General features: G+C 51.3%; 4 protein-coding genes and 5 non-coding genes across 9 annotated transcripts, besides 4 other annotated features; 6 read left to right on the top strand and 3 right to left on the bottom strand.

Annotated features, from left to right (window-relative positions):
• Positions 1-493: 493 nt before the first annotated feature.
• Positions 494-1596, top strand: BO97DRAFT_385455 (BTB/POZ domain-containing protein; the record flags this gene model as incomplete). The annotated part of the gene is made up of 3 exons (XM_025693476.1): positions 494-633; positions 694-820; positions 880-1596. The coding sequence occupies exons 1-3, from the start codon at positions 506-508 to the stop codon at positions 1594-1596; spliced, it is 972 nt and encodes a 323-aa protein (XP_025554338.1). The 5' UTR covers positions 494-505.
• A 1276-nt stretch (positions 1597-2872) lies between these two features.
• BO97DRAFT_432373 (zinc-binding alcohol dehydrogenase family protein) lies at positions 2873-3916 on the top strand (the record flags this gene model as incomplete). The annotated part of the gene is made up of 1 exon (XM_025697532.1): positions 2873-3916. One exon carries the CDS (start codon positions 2873-2875, stop codon positions 3914-3916), a length of 1044 nt encoding a protein of 347 aa, XP_025554337.1.
• Positions 3917-4403: 487 nt separating this feature from the next.
• BO97DRAFT_421973 (O-methyltransferase) lies at positions 4404-5370 on the top strand (the record flags this gene model as incomplete). The annotated part of the gene is made up of 3 exons (XM_025696750.1): positions 4404-4445; positions 4535-5227; positions 5329-5370. 3 exons carry the CDS (start codon positions 4404-4406, stop codon positions 5368-5370), a joined length of 777 nt encoding a protein of 258 aa, XP_025554336.1.
• Positions 5371-5587: 217 nt separating this feature from the next.
• On the top strand, positions 5588-5661 carry BO97DRAFT_t73. The gene has a single exon. It is a non-coding gene; the product is annotated as a tRNA-Val (tRNA).
• Positions 5662-6521: 860 nt separating this feature from the next.
• BO97DRAFT_t71 lies at positions 6522-6595 on the bottom strand. The gene has a single exon. It is a non-coding gene; the product is annotated as a tRNA-Val (tRNA).
• A 1629-nt stretch (positions 6596-8224) lies between these two features.
• BO97DRAFT_t70 lies at positions 8225-8298 on the bottom strand. The gene has a single exon. It is a non-coding gene; the product is annotated as a tRNA-Val (tRNA).
• A 2340-nt stretch (positions 8299-10638) lies between these two features.
• BO97DRAFT_t69 lies at positions 10639-10712 on the bottom strand. Its single transcript has one exon. It is a non-coding gene; the product is annotated as a tRNA-Val (tRNA).
• A 1286-nt stretch (positions 10713-11998) lies between these two features.
• On the top strand, positions 11999-12072 carry BO97DRAFT_t74. Its single transcript has one exon. It is a non-coding gene; the product is annotated as a tRNA-Val (tRNA).
• Positions 12073-13132: 1060 nt separating this feature from the next.
• Positions 13133-14216, top strand: BO97DRAFT_463031 (zinc-binding alcohol dehydrogenase family protein; the record flags this gene model as incomplete). The annotated part of the gene is made up of 1 exon (XM_025699440.1): positions 13133-14216. Exon 1 carries the CDS (start codon positions 13164-13166, stop codon positions 14214-14216), a length of 1053 nt encoding a protein of 350 aa, XP_025554335.1. The 5' UTR covers positions 13133-13163.
• A 660-nt stretch (positions 14217-14876) lies between these two features.
• Positions 14877-14933: a sequence feature (Protein overlapping with rRNA (BO97DRAFT_411937, RAL15180.1) was converted to a misc_feature.).
• Positions 14934-14967: 34 nt separating this feature from the next.
• Positions 14968-14985: a sequence feature (Protein overlapping with rRNA (BO97DRAFT_411937, RAL15180.1) was converted to a misc_feature.).
• Positions 14986-15063: 78 nt separating this feature from the next.
• Positions 15064-16369: a sequence feature (Protein overlapping with rRNA (BO97DRAFT_411937, RAL15180.1) was converted to a misc_feature.).
• Positions 16370-16457: 88 nt separating this feature from the next.
• Positions 16458-16549: a sequence feature (Protein overlapping with rRNA (BO97DRAFT_411937, RAL15180.1) was converted to a misc_feature.).
• Positions 16550-16590: the final 41 nt, after the last annotated feature.

Genomic DNA, 16590 nt, shown 5'->3' with positions numbered 1-16590 from the left:
AGAGCGCATGGCCACCCATGGAAAATTCAGCACTTAATAGATATAATAATCTTCTAGTAAATCTTTAAGGTTGGTAATATCTTATAAAGAGCTTGCTTCCTACAACGACTATCGGTCGCACTATCGAAGCAACTCCAGTGTGGCACGTCACTAAACCTTCCACGAGCAAACCTAAGTAAGGTAAGGTACAGTGCCCAAATCCTTCCAACCAGGGTTCCGCTGGCCGCAATGGCTCTGGCATCGGTGACTGGCGCGCTGTAGCCGCGGCCTTGGCTACTAATTTTGAAAAATTGGCCTAGCAGCTCGTCCAACCACAGCTCGGTTTCCCCGCAACGAGCAGGGATCTAGGTCCAGACTGAGCTGGCGCCTTCTGATATGATCCATGTTGCAGCCTGAAATGAAGCGTGTTCTTAGGCAGCTGGGGGCCCATTTAAGTCACATCTTCTCACTTCTCAAGCGATAGATAAAGGTTATCTTCAATACACATCCAATAGCCTTCTCGGCCATGGGAAAGAAAATAAAGGCTCGCAGAACTCCGCGATTATCCATGCCGAAGGTTGAGCAGCCTCCTCTTCCCGCTTCTGACATGCCAGATAGGGACGGACAAGGGACTATTGTAGATCTTGTATCAAGGTAAGAAGCGTGCCGTACAGTCCGAGTGAGAGCCTTTCAACGTAACTAACCTAGTTTCAGCCTTTATCTCAACTCGGAGTACAGTGACTTAGTGATTGTCTGCCAGGGTAAAACCTTCCCAGCTCATAGGGCCCTCGTTTGTTGCAGATCAGAGTATTTCAGAAAGGCCTGCTTTGGAGATTTCAAGGTACAAGAAGCCGGCCTTCAAAAGTCCTAAAGAGGTCTGACATGCGCATTGATATACAGGAGGCTAAAGACCCAATTCACCTAGACAACACAGACCCAGTTCTTGTTGAGAAGGTGCTGGAGTTTCTATACAAGGATAGTTACACTATCGGATACATTTCCCCGCAAGCTCGATACCCACCGGTCGATAGCAGTAGACGGCCGGAAATCGAGACAGAGCATGCAGGAGAACACGCCGCAACCGAGGTTGTGTCCGAATCAGGAGAGGGCACCAACGAAGACACCAAGAGCCTAGACAATATCGCACAAGATTCCGTGAATGAGGAGAGTCCCAGCGGTCAAGGGAGCGTCATGGATGCTGCCGCTGATTGTCACCCATCCTACTTCCACGCCCGTATGTTCGGCGAAGCGGACTACTTTATGATCAACGCTTTGAAAGCTAAAGCAAAAAGCGAGTTTCGTGCATCTTTCAAGGACTGCTCCGAGAGGGACTTAATTGCGGAGGTGATTAAAGAGTTATATTCGCCTAGAGCCAACTACCAGGAATTGAGGAAATTGGCGGTAGACGTCGTGGTCAATAACTTGCCTAGCCTTCGAGAAGGATTTCCTCCGGCGATCGACTTCGAGCTCTTGAAAACAGTGCCTGACTTCGCTATTGAACTCTGTCTTGCAACAGTAGACAGATATGCGAGTAAGGGCCTTGAGACAAAGCCAAGTCAAATTCCCACAGGGGCTCCACATGAGCGATTTGGCTTTCCGGGGGGCGGATTTGTGTAGACAGGATCAACAAGTTAGAATAAATCCTTTCTCATGGCCGAAGTTCTTGACAGCTTGTGTTATCCGACGCTTAGTTAACTAGTGATCGCTCGGCTGAAGTACTCTAAGCGGATGTACGATCATGACTCCACTTTCCCTTGGCCCATTGTGAATGAGGTTGTATTGATATTGATAATACTTGTCTTCAACCCACGGTCTTCCTCAGTCGCCATAAAATGGTTCCTTCAATGGCAGCTTCTCTTCTTTTTCCTCAAGCGCAATCTTCCAGCCGTTTCACGCATCGGTTCCTTCCCACGAAAACCAGATTAGCAATTCTCATGTAACCAAGGACAATAAACCTGTTGTTCTTCTCATAATATGCTCTTTGAAATCGTCCGATATCATGGAATATACGTAGACCATGAGAAGGCTTTTGGGGCATGGATTATACCGAGCAGGTTTATACTCCAAATAGATCCGGTATCTAAAACAAGTATGGAATAATCTTTCCCGTGTTGGATCCCTTTTCTGCTTTGCTTTGCGCCTTGGACTGGCCTTTTTTTGTGCTCTGCGTTTCTTTCGTGATTTCCTCCGCGACTCAACCTTGGCCTTTCTTACTTCTCCTAGTTCCATTTTGTGCTTTTCTCTTGCGCTTATTCTGAGTCTTCTGTAGTTTAGTTTTCCTTTGGACTGCCCCTTGCGGTGTGTTCTGAGCTTTTCTTTTAACTTGGTGAGCCTTCTCTTGCGCCACACAAAATGCGCTCTGCTAAGAATTTGTCATCTTGCCAGATATGGCTTGATATTGATCGCTTTCATCCTCACCAACTCCTCAACTTGGATACATGGGCTAACATGAATGGATGAATCCAAGGAGATACGGGACTGAGAGGGATACAGATTGCCGCTGGACCCGTTAAGACCGAAAATACCGCCCGTCACGCTAGGCCCAACGAGGCTAGCTTGCTGCGGCCCCGTAGCGGGACCCGTACTTTGGTGGAGACGGAAGATCCTCAACATTCCACTGCAATTGCATGGATGATGGATGTCATGTCCGGATTTACTTGCGGACTCCTGCTTGCACTCGGACATCGATTTTATTTCCGGCAGGGATATCGCGATAACGTCATGGGTGCGAGTACATACTGATGGTGCATCGAAAGGTATATAAATGGACCATCGGAAGGTCTCACTGAGTATTCTTACGCCCCACCATCCACCGGACAAATCTACTCTTAAGAGCTCTTCTACACTATCCCACAACACTAAAACGCCCAAAAACACCACACCACCATCCACAATGTCTAGCAAGAGCAGCCTCGCCGCCTGGCTCCCCTTGGCCAGAGCGCACCCATTCGAGCTCAAAGAAACGCCACAGTGGCAACCACAAGACAACGAGATCCTCATCCGCAACCACGCGGTCGCAATCAACCCAGTCGACCACGCCCTGCAAACCCAAGCTTGGTACCCACTCGACTACCCCACAATCCTTGGTCAAGACGTGGCCGGCGAAGTACAGGCCGTAGGCGCAAACGTAACGCGCTTCGCACCCGGCGCGCGGGTCCTCGGCCACGCCGTGGGAATGAGCACCAAGCAAGCCCAACACAACGCCTTCCAAACCCATACCGTCCTACAAACCAACATGGCCACCGAGATCCCCGACAGCATGGCCTACGCAGCCGCAGCCGTGATCCCACTGGGTCTATCAACCGCCGCAGCGGGTCTCTTCCAACCCGACTTCCTGGGCCTCCCGTACCCGACCGAGCCGCGGACGGCGCCCAGAGCGCAGTCGCTCCTTATCTGGGGCGGTGCCAGTAGTGTTGGCTGTAATGCGATTCAGCTTGCTGTTGCGGCGGGATATGAGGTGGTTACCACGGCGTCGGCGAAGAACTTTGAGTATGTGCGGCAGCTTGGCGCGACGGAGGTGTTTGATTATAATTGTCCGACTGTGATTGAGAATATTGTTCGATATTTTCAGGACGGGGGGCCTGCGCCGCTGGTGGGTGTGATGGATTGTATCAATTTCTCAGCTACTGCTTTCTGTGTGGATGTCGTGCGGAGGGTTCCTGCGGTGGAGAGGAAGTTTGTGGTGACTGTAAGGGAGAACTTCCCTACGCCGCCGGATGGCGTGACGGTTAAGAGTGTCTTTGGGCTGTCGATTAAGGATAATCCCGTTGGCAAGGCAATCTATGAGGATTACCTGCCTAAGGCGTTGGAGGCGGGCTCCTTTGTGCCGGCTCCGCGGCCCTTGGTTGTGGGTGAGGGGCTGGAGAGTGTGCAGGCGGCGGTGGATCTGTATGGGAGGGGTGGCATCTCGGCTCAAAAGGTGGTTGTTTTGTTGTAAGATGATAATGCGGAATGAGATTGTGTCTAACACCTTGAACGATACATAGAGTAAGGTAGACCCCATGGTGTAGTGTTATGCCCACAGCGGGCCCGATCGGCAGTCCCGATCCTTACCCCGGGTGCTCCGGACTCCGAGCCCCTCGGATCCGAGCCGGCCTGCTCTTTATCTCCGTGCATTTATGCTTAACGTTTGACACCTACAGATCCAAGGATAATATCTGTGACAACCAAGTCTCTTGATTTCTCACAGCTACGTCATTGGTGTCGATCCCGAGCGTCTACTCGGAGACAAGACAAAGAAGGAATATACCCCTCATCTTGGCCGAACGCCGACAGCAGCCTGGGTAGTACAAAGGAGCGCAGGGCCCACGAACTCAGGAACCAGACACCAATCTCTAAGCTTCATCTTTTCTCATCTTTTCTGCTCAACCACTTCTGCTGATAACTTCATACCAACCATCACGATTAACAACACAACAACCACGATGCCTAAACCACACGCCCCTCCCCCGCTATCCCACGCCCTGGTACGCTGGCCCCGACCCATCCACCCTTACAACACCTCACCCCCATCCCCTGAGAAAGTAATACCCACTAAAACCTCCCAATAAAACAGGACGGCCGCGAACAAGACCTACTCCACTACATCTACTCCCTCCCCACCCTCCCCAACCTCAAGGACAACCCCAAGGAAATCCTCAAAGCAATAGACACCTACAGCGCAACGCAACAACCACTCATGAACATCGGGATCCCAAAAGGCAACTACATCCGCGACCTCATCATCGCGCACAAACCGCACACGATAATCGAACTAGGCGGGTACGTAGGCTACTCGGCGATGCTCTTCGGCGACACGCTGCGCCGCATCCACCCAGACGGACGCTACCTCAGCCTAGAACAGAACCCCGAGATGGCGGCCGTGGCGAACCAGCTGCTCGAACTCGCGGGCCTGCGCGACGTGGTCCGCGTCATCGTCGGCTCGGCGGCCACATCGCTGAGGGAGTTGGTGGATCGTGGTGAGCTCCGCGCGGTCGAGTTCTTGTTTCTGGATCATTGGCAGGAGCTGTATCGGCCGGATTTGTGGTTGCTTGAGGATCTTGGGGTCCTGGTGCCTGGGACTTCGGTGGTGGTTGCGGACAATGTTGTGTATCCTGGGGCGCCGGAGTATTTGGAGTGGGTGCGCGCGAGTTGTGAGGAGAAGAGGGTGTGGGTGCGACAGAAGGAGAGGGAGTTGGCAGGGTTGAGGCCGAGGCCTGGGTTGGTTTATCGGACTGCTGTCCGCGAGTTTGAGACGGCTTTTGGGAGGGTATGTTTCTATTTCTTTTTCTCTTTCTATTCTTTCGTTGATCTTGGGTTGGGGGTTTGATGTTCGTGGAATAGCACTGATGCTGATGCTAACGTCGGTAGGATGGTGTCGCGGTTACGATAGTCGATGGCGAGGAGGATTGAGGACTCTGGTTTGCCTTCGTTATTATTACCAGGCCGATGGGAGGATAGTGGTTGGTTGCTCGGGTGTCTGGTGGTTTTGATTTTAATGAGGTTGCGCAAGATATCGATTGGTATACCATAGAGTGTTATCGATTCCCAGACGGCGCCCTGATGGTATCTTGGTATGAGGCTGCAGCAATCTTCTGAAGGCATATAAAGAGAAATAGTCTCATCGATTGGCCGGATGGTGTAGTTGGTTATCACGTATCGTTAACACCGATAAGGTCCTGGGATCGAGCCCCAGTCTGGTCATATCTTTTTCTTTTTTGTCCCGATAAAGACCGAACAATCGTGTTCTGTTTAGGTACTACCCTAGGCTTGCATAGTTCTGTCGGTTGTGCAAAAGGTGTTGTAACCTTTGGTTCGTCATTTGTTTGTAATGTGTCCTTGGGGCTGGGGGCCGGGTGCAAGGTTCTTGTCTTGTCGGTTCAATAGGGCTGTACCCGGAAATGGTATGTTCCGCCACCAACACCCAGCTACGAATCTTAGCTTAGGGGCCATGCTATCAGTAAATCACTCGAGAATTGGGGATCTTAGTTATGACGGCCAGGCTGAAGGGCCTTAGGCCTGCAGACTGGACGATGTACAGCCTGCTCGAGCGGTTGAAAGTACTGCTCAATTATTGGCGGGGACGGCAATTTGCATAGCTTGATCGAGTTGGCATATTTGTCAGGTTGAAGATCCAAGTCGCATGAAGTACAAGCATCGTCGGCTAAGAACAGGCTAGGAGAGTGAACAGGCTGGCAGCATGGTGGATTCTGGGATCGATTGATCATCGAAGTGAGGCCGTCTTTTCTTAATCTTTGTGGTCCACACATAATGGTCAACGCCACAAGAGGTTGCAAAGATAAATCATATACACAGTCATAGTTGCTCGTGACCCAATAGAGCCGTTCACATTCAGTCAATCTACGGCATTCGTGCTAGCAATTCGAATCCTGCATCCGCCGTAGCACACATCGTGCGAAGACACGCACAATTCCAGCAAAACACCCCATTCTCAAGAAAAGAACCCGTGTCGCCTGAGAATGGCGAAGAACATCATGTAGTCACTAAAATCATGTCTGTCAAGCAAAATAACAACGAAGAGAAGCTATCAGTGGCAAAAAATATGACCAGACTGGGGCTCGATCCCAGGACCTTATCGGTGTTAACGATACGTGATAACCAACTACACCATCCGGCCAACTGTGCTATCTTGGCTAGATTTTTGGCTTTAACAGCCAATATCAACGGCTAAGGCTGTACTTCACTGAACCAAACTGCAAGCGTGTTTCTGTTGCTTGGAAAATCATCATTGGCAGTGATCTGGTAAACCAGGTTTGGTACGGTGCACAATCTGAGCCGTAGCATTGTGCGCGGCCACGATCCTTTGTAATTGAACATTAGCGAGCTCTGCTAATTCCTTTGAACGATACGCTGCTTGTTCATTGGTGAGGTCGACTGATGGCGTATACCGTGCTGGGAATCAATGTGTACATCTAGCCAAACACTAGGAGAATCTATGCCGCCGAAATATTATCACCCTCCGGTACTATTGAGCATCTTTTCTGTGATGAGGCCTCTCAATACTCAGAACGCTTTGAGGCAGAGGGCACCGATCAGGAGAATGTAAACTTCTGACTCGGCTCGGTTGGTCTCACGGAGCAACGGCATTGTTTTGGATGATCCTGAGACTGGTCATCATGGTATTGTATTCTATGGGACTATGGGTAACTCACTTCTTGGGAGACCTTTCGGTGTTGTTAAGAAGTCTATGAGTAAAGAAGGAATGACCGGCTTCGTTTTCTTCTCCATGAAATTTGTTCGATCGACAAATGTGAGCCTCTATGCCAATCGTCGAAATTCGGGACGGGGCATGGGCCATCAACTCTGGCACTTGGAGGAAGTCGTACGTCTGAATTCGACTCTAGTGGGCTGCGATGAGTATAGCCATCAATCTCAGACTGTGTTTTTCGCTTGATCGCATTCGATATATGAAGGGAAGGACCTTGGAAAGAGGTGAGGGGAAGGCAAGGTTGAGCCAGATTTGTGGAGGTTCTTCAAGAAAGCTTGTCTTGGTGGGAAAAGTGGTAGCATACATGAAAAAGATATCAGCACCTGTGTAATAGTATTTTCCCTAGCCTCACCAATATTCAGGGCGCGACTCACCATTGAATAAGAGAAGAGCCTCAGTGTTGATGTTGAGACAAATGTCTTGCGACAGGGAATATGAAAAGGTTGATTAGTAGAGAACTCGCGGAGGACGAGAACTAAGATTCCTTTTTAACTATGACGCCAAGATGGAGATAGAAGAATAGTGGTACAGTGGAAGGGGCTTGTTGCTATCTTGGGGAGAATGGTGACATGCATTCGGGAGCATGCGAGTTGAAATCATTCAGAATGATTCTTGAAGTGAGTTTTATTCTTGCACTTGGGCCTACGATACCTGTAAAGGAATCATTGCTCATTTTCGTCTTCGTATTCGTGATCTCGGCCTGCTACATGCCAACTGTGTACGGAGTACTGTTATCCCTATTTCTGAAATTATTCTTGGATGTTTCAATGAGGTTTTATTCACTTCTATGGAGGGTCATGATACAAGCAGCTCATCCCATGACCACACATGGCATTCGATAATTCGAAGAAGTAAAGAGAATGTCCTGTTTGAACAAGGAACTAGGTCAACCGAGGGTTGATTCTACAGGCATGCTATCATATAAAATTCAGAGCAAGTCGGCATACAAGAGCATGGTCTTCATTTCATTCAGGTGTTGGTGACTAGAATGATTTTCAAGATATTTAGCAGGGAAAAACAGTAAATTGCAAAAAGCAATGACCAGACTGGGGCTCGATCCCAGGACCTTATCGGTGTTAACGATACGTGATAACCAACTACACCATCCGGCCGCTTATATAATAAAATTCTCTTTCTTAGCTCCATATTCGGAGCGTAGCGAGCTCATACTGCCAGCCGGTATACTGAACAGGCTGCTGCCTATGATCTAGCGTCGCAGCTTCACTGCATCAGAGGACATCTCCAGATTCGGGCCTCCATGCTTTTCGTATGCACCGTGTCCCCCAAGTCTTCTTGCGGTGGCCAAGAGCGAACTTCAAAATCCTCATGCACCTATCTTTCTACTATGGAGTCGCTTGCCACCAAGGCTCACATGCATATTACTCCGGGCTGGGCTAATACCTCTAATCTCTTGTGCTTGGCATAGTGACGTAGTGTATAGCTAGAGGAGCACGGAAGTGTGCTGTCTACGGATGAGAGGACGTTGCCCGGTTCTATCATCAATCTATACTTTTTAATTTGGTGAATTCGTGGATTATGGGGAAACAAGCAATTGATCCCAGTGGAAGAGCATATATAACTGGTCAAGAGCTAAACTCCGAGTCAAATATGTGACCTTGGTTGGTTGAGAGCAGGCTATAGTTTGAAACTCACCCAAACAAGTATTACTGTCACCTGAACTTACACCCTAAAGCTTCCAGCTTGACAAGAGAGCAATCCTAGGTAGATAAAGTATCATTCCTCTCACTAGAAATTGCTTGTGAACGACAATTGGCGAAAAATCTCTAAGTGCTATGATACTTAATTTCCTATTGCTTCCGATAGACTGGAATGGGATATGCTCCTCTGGTTATGGCGATACGTTCTGACCAGGCTAATGTGCCAAGCTGCTTCATCTCAGCTCCTATTCCATTTCAACTCGACTTCACTTCATCACGCACCTCACCTCAAGCATCACCTTATCTCCCACTAAACCTTTCTCTTTCTATACCCCCCAGCACCCATATCGCCTCGGCGCAGCAACCTCTTTTGTGATCTCACTTTCCCCACGTCCACGTCCCACATAGTGAGATCCAAGCATCCGCTCAAGCAACTCGTCTGACGTGCCTCATTCGCCCACTTGCACCATAGAAGTATATAACAGCTCACATAAGTCTCCCAGTCAAAACTGTGCAGTCGTCTGCATCAGACTCAAGCTCTAGGACAGCGAGATGAGGCTCTTTTTCTAGCAACCCGGTGCCCAAGTTGGACGACCCTCCGTGGGCAGGGATCACCATGCAGCTCAGCTCGACTTTAGGCTACGACAGTCGATCCCAGCTTACGAGTTCTGCTCTGCCTAGCCGATATTGAGGTCCTACAGCAAATGCTCCGTGACTGCCAGAAGTCTCCGGGGAAATACCACTCCCTGCCTGTTTGTGTTTCGAAGATGCCCGCATGCGCGTTGGCAGCATGTCAGTAAGCCGAAACACGTTTCACGACTGAGATTCCATTTGAGCAACGTTTTTTCTCATCGCAGGGGCCCGTCATACACAACAAAATTGTCGATCCAAAGCATGAGTCTCCGCACGATGGGTTCGGTACGCGTTGTCGCCCTCACCCCAAATCGCCCTTCGCCCGGATCTGAATCTAATGCTAAGCAATGCAGGGAACGAGACAGGCTATGCCCCATTACTGGGTCCTGCTCACTCAACCGCCCCTCGTCCGTCTACTCGTTCTCGCTGAAGACATATACATGTGAGAAAACCCGCTGTACACTCTGGGACACCATCGGGATGTTCTGGGCCGGGCCAAGGGTGGCATTTGGCGGCAGGCGGTGCTCGGCTCCTAGAACGAAACACGCGCGACAATATGATCCTGCTGTGTCCGTCGGTGGGTCAGGCATGGCTGAAGCTGGATTCCGCGCTGAGACCGCTCGAGTTCAGGCAAGATTGTAGGACGCTGACGGTCCGGTTCTACTGGCTTCCATTCCAAGAATGTTCTTCGGTCGTGTCGCCCCGACTTGCGCGCCGAATAGCGTTGGTGCGCTTGAGGTGCTCCATCACCAGGCCTGCAGAGGTTCTCGCTCGGAGGTTGTTCTCGAGCTTCATACCAAGGAGCCCGGTAGGCTGCCTCTTGCTCTGTTTCAGCTGCTAGAGCTGCAGTGGCGTTTACGTAGTGCTACCGCACATGGCGGGGCTGTCGTCTTTTCTCGTTATTCGGGTGGAGAGGGGAAGAAAAGTGTTTGAGGAAGGTGTGCTCACGCTGGGTGATGGGATCTCAGATCTCAGATAGGGCGGAGGGTGGTTGTAGTTGCCAGGCAAGGGGTGTGGGGTCGTTTGAGTTGCCTTGGGCGATATATGGGGTCCTGACAGCTGAATGCATCTCTGTTGTTCATTTGAGATAGATAACTCCTGATTACTATACCAAGAAAAGTATGGATAATCCTTGCACGGAGGTAAAAGAATCAAAAAGGTTGACCAGACTGGGGCTCGATCCCAGGACCTTATCGGTGTTAACGATACGTGATAACCAACTACACCATCCGGCCAGCTCGTGATAAGAGGTTCAAATTTTGCCATTACAAAGCAGGACATGACTGTGAAGCTAAAAAGATGCATTTCCACCATCGCCTTCTCATCCACAACCCCTTACCACTGAGGAATATGATTATCTCTAATTAGTAACACCTTCAAACTACCACCTTAAACCATATGAGGCCCATGCTACAGCACTCAAGGTGCTCTTATAGTTCCTCTTTACACATTAAAGCCAATGTACTATATATTGGATATTCTGTTAACTGTTGCTATTGCGGATGTATATTCCGCCAGCCCTCCCGAACAAGTATAATTTGGTGATGCACCGAGTGCAGCAACCCACAAAACCCAGACGTATGACTCTCATGGCAGCACACTATCTACCCCGACACGAGAGCTATACAGTACCCCAGATGCATACGGCACCGGTTGGTATGACCGTGCGAGGACAACTATGCACATGTCAGATGAGCATATTACGAAGCGGGTGGACACCCGCTCAAACACTCCTAGACGTGCTCGAGGAGATTGCTCTTGACATACAGACGCTTCTAGCAGTAACCAAATAAGGAACCCAAAGGCGACCGCCGAGAACCAGATCTCTGTTGCCGGGATCCAGCCCAGCGGCATAGCCAGACCAAGTAGCGTTAAACTGCAAGACATTCGAGAAATATACTGTCTACACCTAATGCGCTACCATCGCCTAGCGATTGGAAGCAGAGCTATCGCCCGCACCAACTCAACGATCTCGAGCCACGACTCATAAGGAAAATGCTCATCAGCATATGTTCAGACAAGATTATAGAAATCTAGCCTAGGATTCTGATAAGCATCAATCCATAACCAGGTAGCAGACCCCAGCATTCTGCACAGTGGTGTTGCCGCTTTTACACCCTTTTTTCTGCCACCGCCAAATTGAACAGTTTTTTGATCTGGTTTTCGCAGACTGTTACCCGTTATATCCGCTTATATCCGTGATTTTCGTCGCGAGGTCGGGAGCGTTCTGCCAGACATGGCGGTCTGCCAGGCGGTCAGAGCAACTATCCGCGATGCTACCAGCCCCTGCAGTGCGAGTGTGCAGTGGACCAGATTGAGATAGCTCTTCTGCGGTGATTTCCGAGGTAGTAGAAGCAATTGGGGCAGGATAGGTGTCTATTACCCTACTAGTCGATAGGTGAGTGGACCTGAAGTAGAGTGCTATTTAACTGCCTGAGTTATCCTAATTCAGGGATATCGAACGAAGCACAGTCAAGTTCTGGATGATAGAGCACATATAGAAGCAAATCTTTCATCAATTGGCCGGATGGTGTAGTTGGTTATCACGTATCGTTAACACCGATAAGGTCCTGGGATCGAGCCCCAGTCTGGTCATTACTTTTGCTTTTTGCTTTTTGCATGCAGTTGGCTGCCAGTTGATTGCCTGGCTTTGCGAGCTGAGATGCATTTCGAGTACTTTTTTTACCGATTAAACTTTGGCGCCACGTGCTACAACTATTAGTATGATGCGAGATGACGAAGTTACCGGCCAGAAGTGGTGTTCCGCGAGGGATCTCGGTTCTCTCGGGGAGGCTTAAATTGGTGCTAAGCCACGGGCTTGCGTTAGGGCTTACTACTAGTACTCTAATTGAACTTACTATAATTTAAGCATACACGCGAGAATGTACCTCAAGCCAGCTGAACAAGCACTGGATTCTTTATTACCCCCGGCAACATCTACAATTGAATACACGGAAAAAGGGGGCGACGATCTTCAAACCATCAAAGCTTGATTAAATGGCCCAGTCCAAGGGGCCGGACATAACGGGCGGATATAAGTGCGGGAACGATAGGCTCCGAGGTAGTTACTGAGTAGTCTAGGGCGCAGTGAAACCGTTAGGACGAGGGCATCGGTGGAGATATTTTCCGTCTTGAGCGTCGTGTCTCAGCATGATGGCGATCACACCACCGGACCGGCGTATTGGTTGTGCAGCTTAGAATTTGTGGTTGCAATAGAGTTTGCTGCTCCGATAGTTCCCCACGACTATTCGTAAAGGGAAAGTGTGTTTTGGCAGAATGCCCAGTGCTAGATATGCGCCCTTAGAGGCCTAGTCTCCGCTGCATCTCGACGCCAAGTCTGCAGAACATGGCCGTGAAGAAGTCAGACGTACCTCGGTCCTTGTCGAAAACCGTGGGATCTGCTGCAGAATTGTGGGTCGCGGGGCATGATGAGATCACAGGAAGGAAATCGAAGTCGATTTGTCATCTCCAGACTTCAGAAGCCTCATTGACGACATTTGTAAGCCCCTTTTTTGGTGCATTTGGTCAATTATTGAACCTTGTGCTCTGCGACCTTTCTGGTGCCATTTTCTATATAAATTGCCCAATTGCTGCCGAACTTGGTTGAATTGTTTCTCATCCAACACAACCCTTCTTCTTCCTTACCGACTTTCCACCACAACACCTCCACCTTTCCCAAAAACACAATGTCCACTCAAAATGCTGTCGTGGTCACCTCCCCCAAAGTGGCCGACCTGGTCACCGACCGGCCCATTCCGACCCTTCGCGATGACTGCATCCTCGTGAAGACAGTCAGCGTGGCGCTGAACCCGACAGACTGGAAGCACGTTGCATACCTGGCGCCGCCGGGCGTGTTGGTCGGCTGCGACTACGCCGGTATCGTCGAAGCCGTCGGCAAGAACGCAGGGCAGCGGTTCCAGAAGGGCGATCGGGTGTGCGGGTTCGTGCACGGGGCGAACGCGGTGCAGCCGGAAGACGGGGCGTTCGCGGAGTATATTGTGGCGATCGCGGACCTGCAAATCAAGATCCCGTCGACGCTGAGCTTCCAGGAAGCGGCGACGCTGGGCGTGGGCATCACGACGGTGGGGCAGTCGCTGTACCAGAGCCTGAAGATGGCGCCGCCAACGGCGCCCCTGGCGCCGGGCGCGAGCGAGCCCATCCTCATCTACGGCGGCTCGACCGCTACCGGTGTCCTGGCCATCCAGTACGCCAAGCTCTCCGGCTACGAGGTGCTGACCACCTGCTCGCCGCACAACTTCGACCTCGTCAAGCAGCTGGGCGCCGACGTCGTCTTCGACTACAAGGACCCCCAGTCCTCCGCCGCCATTCGCAAGCACACCCAAAACAAGCTCCGGCTCGTCCTCGATACCATTTCCCTGGAACCTACCGCCAAATTCTGCGATGAGGCGCTTTCCACAGACGGCGGCGAGTACTCCTCCCTCCTCCCTGTCAAAATCGAGCGCGCAAACGTCAATGACCGCTTCACCCTCGGGTATACCGCCTTTGGCGAGGACTTTAACTTCGGCAACACCCCCTTCCCTGCTAAGCCTGAGGATCGCGAGTTCGCCGCCCGCTTCTGGGAGATGTCGGCTAAGTTGTTGGAGGAGCGCAAGGTTAAGGTCCACCGACCCAAGGTTGGGCCCGCGGGATTGAAGGGTGTCTTAGAGGGCTTGGAGCTCCTGAAGCAGGAGAAGGTCAGCGGTGAGAAGCTGGTTTATAATGTCGAGGAGACCCCTTAGGGTTGTTGCATGGTATGACGCGATGATTTTTTGCACTTGGTAGATTAATGATATAATTTTCTATGCCTCAATGCTTCTATCTGAGTGGTTCATAGCAATGTAGAAGAGTAAAATATACTCATGCAACGATGACCTCGGTAATGATGCGCAGTCAAGCATAGCAACTGACTAAATGAATGACTGCATGCAAGCACCCGCCGCGCCGGTCGGCTGGCTGCAGATTTCCCGGATTCAGTCTAGTCGCCGATCCTCAGTCGTCAGCCGCAGTTGCAGGTCGGAAAAAAAACCCGGACAGGGTTAGGGTGCTCAGGATAAAAGGTATGAACGTTGTGCCCACTTTACACGAGAAGGAAGCTTTTTTGCTGCAGTCATCCATAGAAACAAGTCCTAGCATGGAGAACTGCGTATATCAGGACTGGGGTGACTGGAGGCCGAGATATTGCGTTTGGTTATGTTGTTTGGGCCGGGTTCCGCTTTGCTTACCGAGTCGGTTCGAAGAGGGTCAGTATACACACATGACTGCTAAATAAATAAATGATGTGTTTTGCTAGCAAAGAACTGGCTTCCAGTGCGGTCATTTACAAAAATGAAACAAAAACATACAACAGAAGGGATTCGCTGGTGGTCACCCACCCAACTACTAACCTCCCGGCGTGTGGCTTAAGTACAGCTGAGCGGACGGGAAGCCCTGTTTTCCACACCCTGTGGTCGTATGTGCTTGATATCATTCCAGTTTAAACTATATACTTACTAACACAAATACTTGGTGCTAGAAAAAAGAACGTGGATATCATTACTGACATCGAGAGTCTCTAGAATCAATCTCAACCTTGCATGCAAATCAAACCTTCCACCTCCAATCCTTCCCAGCCGTCATCTCCAACCTGACCCAAAGAATACAAAAACTAGCAGGAAACAACAACGCCGTGACAGCAATAGCAGCCCGTTCATACACCGCGGGGGACAGCAGCGCGCGACCCTGAGGGATCAGCAGCCCCGTCAGCGGGGTGCCCAGGAGGGCGCCGATACCGCGCACCAGATACAGGGCGCCGTTGACGCTGGTAAAGTCTTTCTTCCCGAATAGCTCGACCAGCGAGGCGGGGAATAGGGCGATGTACGAGCTGGCGAACGAGCCGTACAGGAGCGTGAACACGATGAACAGCGCCTTGCCGGCGGCGGTGGCGCCCGCGACCGTGGCCGGGATCCAGAAGGCGGCAACCGCCACGGCGCTGAGGAAGGTGGTCGCGAACAGCATGTTGATGCGGCCGTACTTGTCGGCCGCGTAGCCCATGCCGACGCGCGAGACGGCGTTGGCCGCGTTGCTGATCGTGATGAAGTTGGCGGCTGTCGTGGCTGAGTAGCCCAGCGAGCGCCCGAAGGCCGCGTAGTAGATTAGCGGGGTTGAGTATGCGGCTGACTGGAGCATGCAGCCTGCGGCTTTTGCGAGGAATTTCTTGGTGAGGGTGAGGCGCCAGTTGATGAGCGGCAGCTGAAGGAAGCTGGGCCGTGGATGGTGGCAGCTGCCCCGGGCGCGTTGGATCAGCGCCTGGCGTTCGGCTTGGATCTGCTGGTTGAAGCCTGGCTCCCATTTTACGGCCGGCGAGACAGCGATGATGGCCACCGCGCAGATGGCGCCCGACACGCGCAGTGTGTTGCGGAATCCCATATGGTCGTTCATGGCTGTCAGGATTGACGGCCAGATCATGCCCCCGACCGCGCTGCCGGAGATCACAATCCCCATCGCTAAACCCCGGCGCTCGTTGAACCATGTCGGTGCCGTGGTTGTCGCGGGGATGTACGACATCGACACGCTGATGCCCACGAGCACGCCCTGCGTCAGCGCGAATTGCCACAGCGTGCGGCTCACGCTGGCGAGGATGTAGGCGACGCCGAAGAGGACGCCCGCCACGGCGACCACGGTCTGTGGTCGGTAGAGCTTGATCCACATCATCACGAATGGGCCGGTCATGGACATCAGTCCGATAGCCAGGGTTCCGACGAGGCCGATCAGGGCGGACGAGGCGCCGCTGAAAGGGTTGTCCGGCTCGCTGGCCATTTCCTCGTAGAGCGCCTGGTAGACGCCGGCCGAGAAGATGAGGGCATTGGTTGTGAGCATGATGGTGAAGCCGGCCACGATGACTAGGATCTTCTGGCTGTGCGAAAACATCGTGTGAGTGCAGATCCAAGGAATGACTCCATTATCGTCGCGCACTATGCGTTTCGGATAAGAATCACACGTACAATTGAAGATCCCCTTCTTGAGGCAATTCAACGCTAGCATCTTGAACTTGAAACTCTCTTAATCCCTCCGTGGCTTCTGGTTGTGGAGACATGGTGGAGGGCAGCGACAATTAGGAAGTTCGAGTAGAGCGGA

The sequence above is a fragment of the Aspergillus homomorphus genome, assembly GCF_003184865.1.
Source record: "Aspergillus homomorphus CBS 101889 unplaced genomic scaffold BO97scaffold_6, whole genome shotgun sequence".
NCBI lineage: Eukaryota > Fungi > Ascomycota > Eurotiomycetes > Eurotiales > Aspergillaceae > Aspergillus > Aspergillus homomorphus.
Note: the sequence above shows the minus strand (reverse complement) of the source record. Positions and strands in the feature narration are given on the sequence as shown.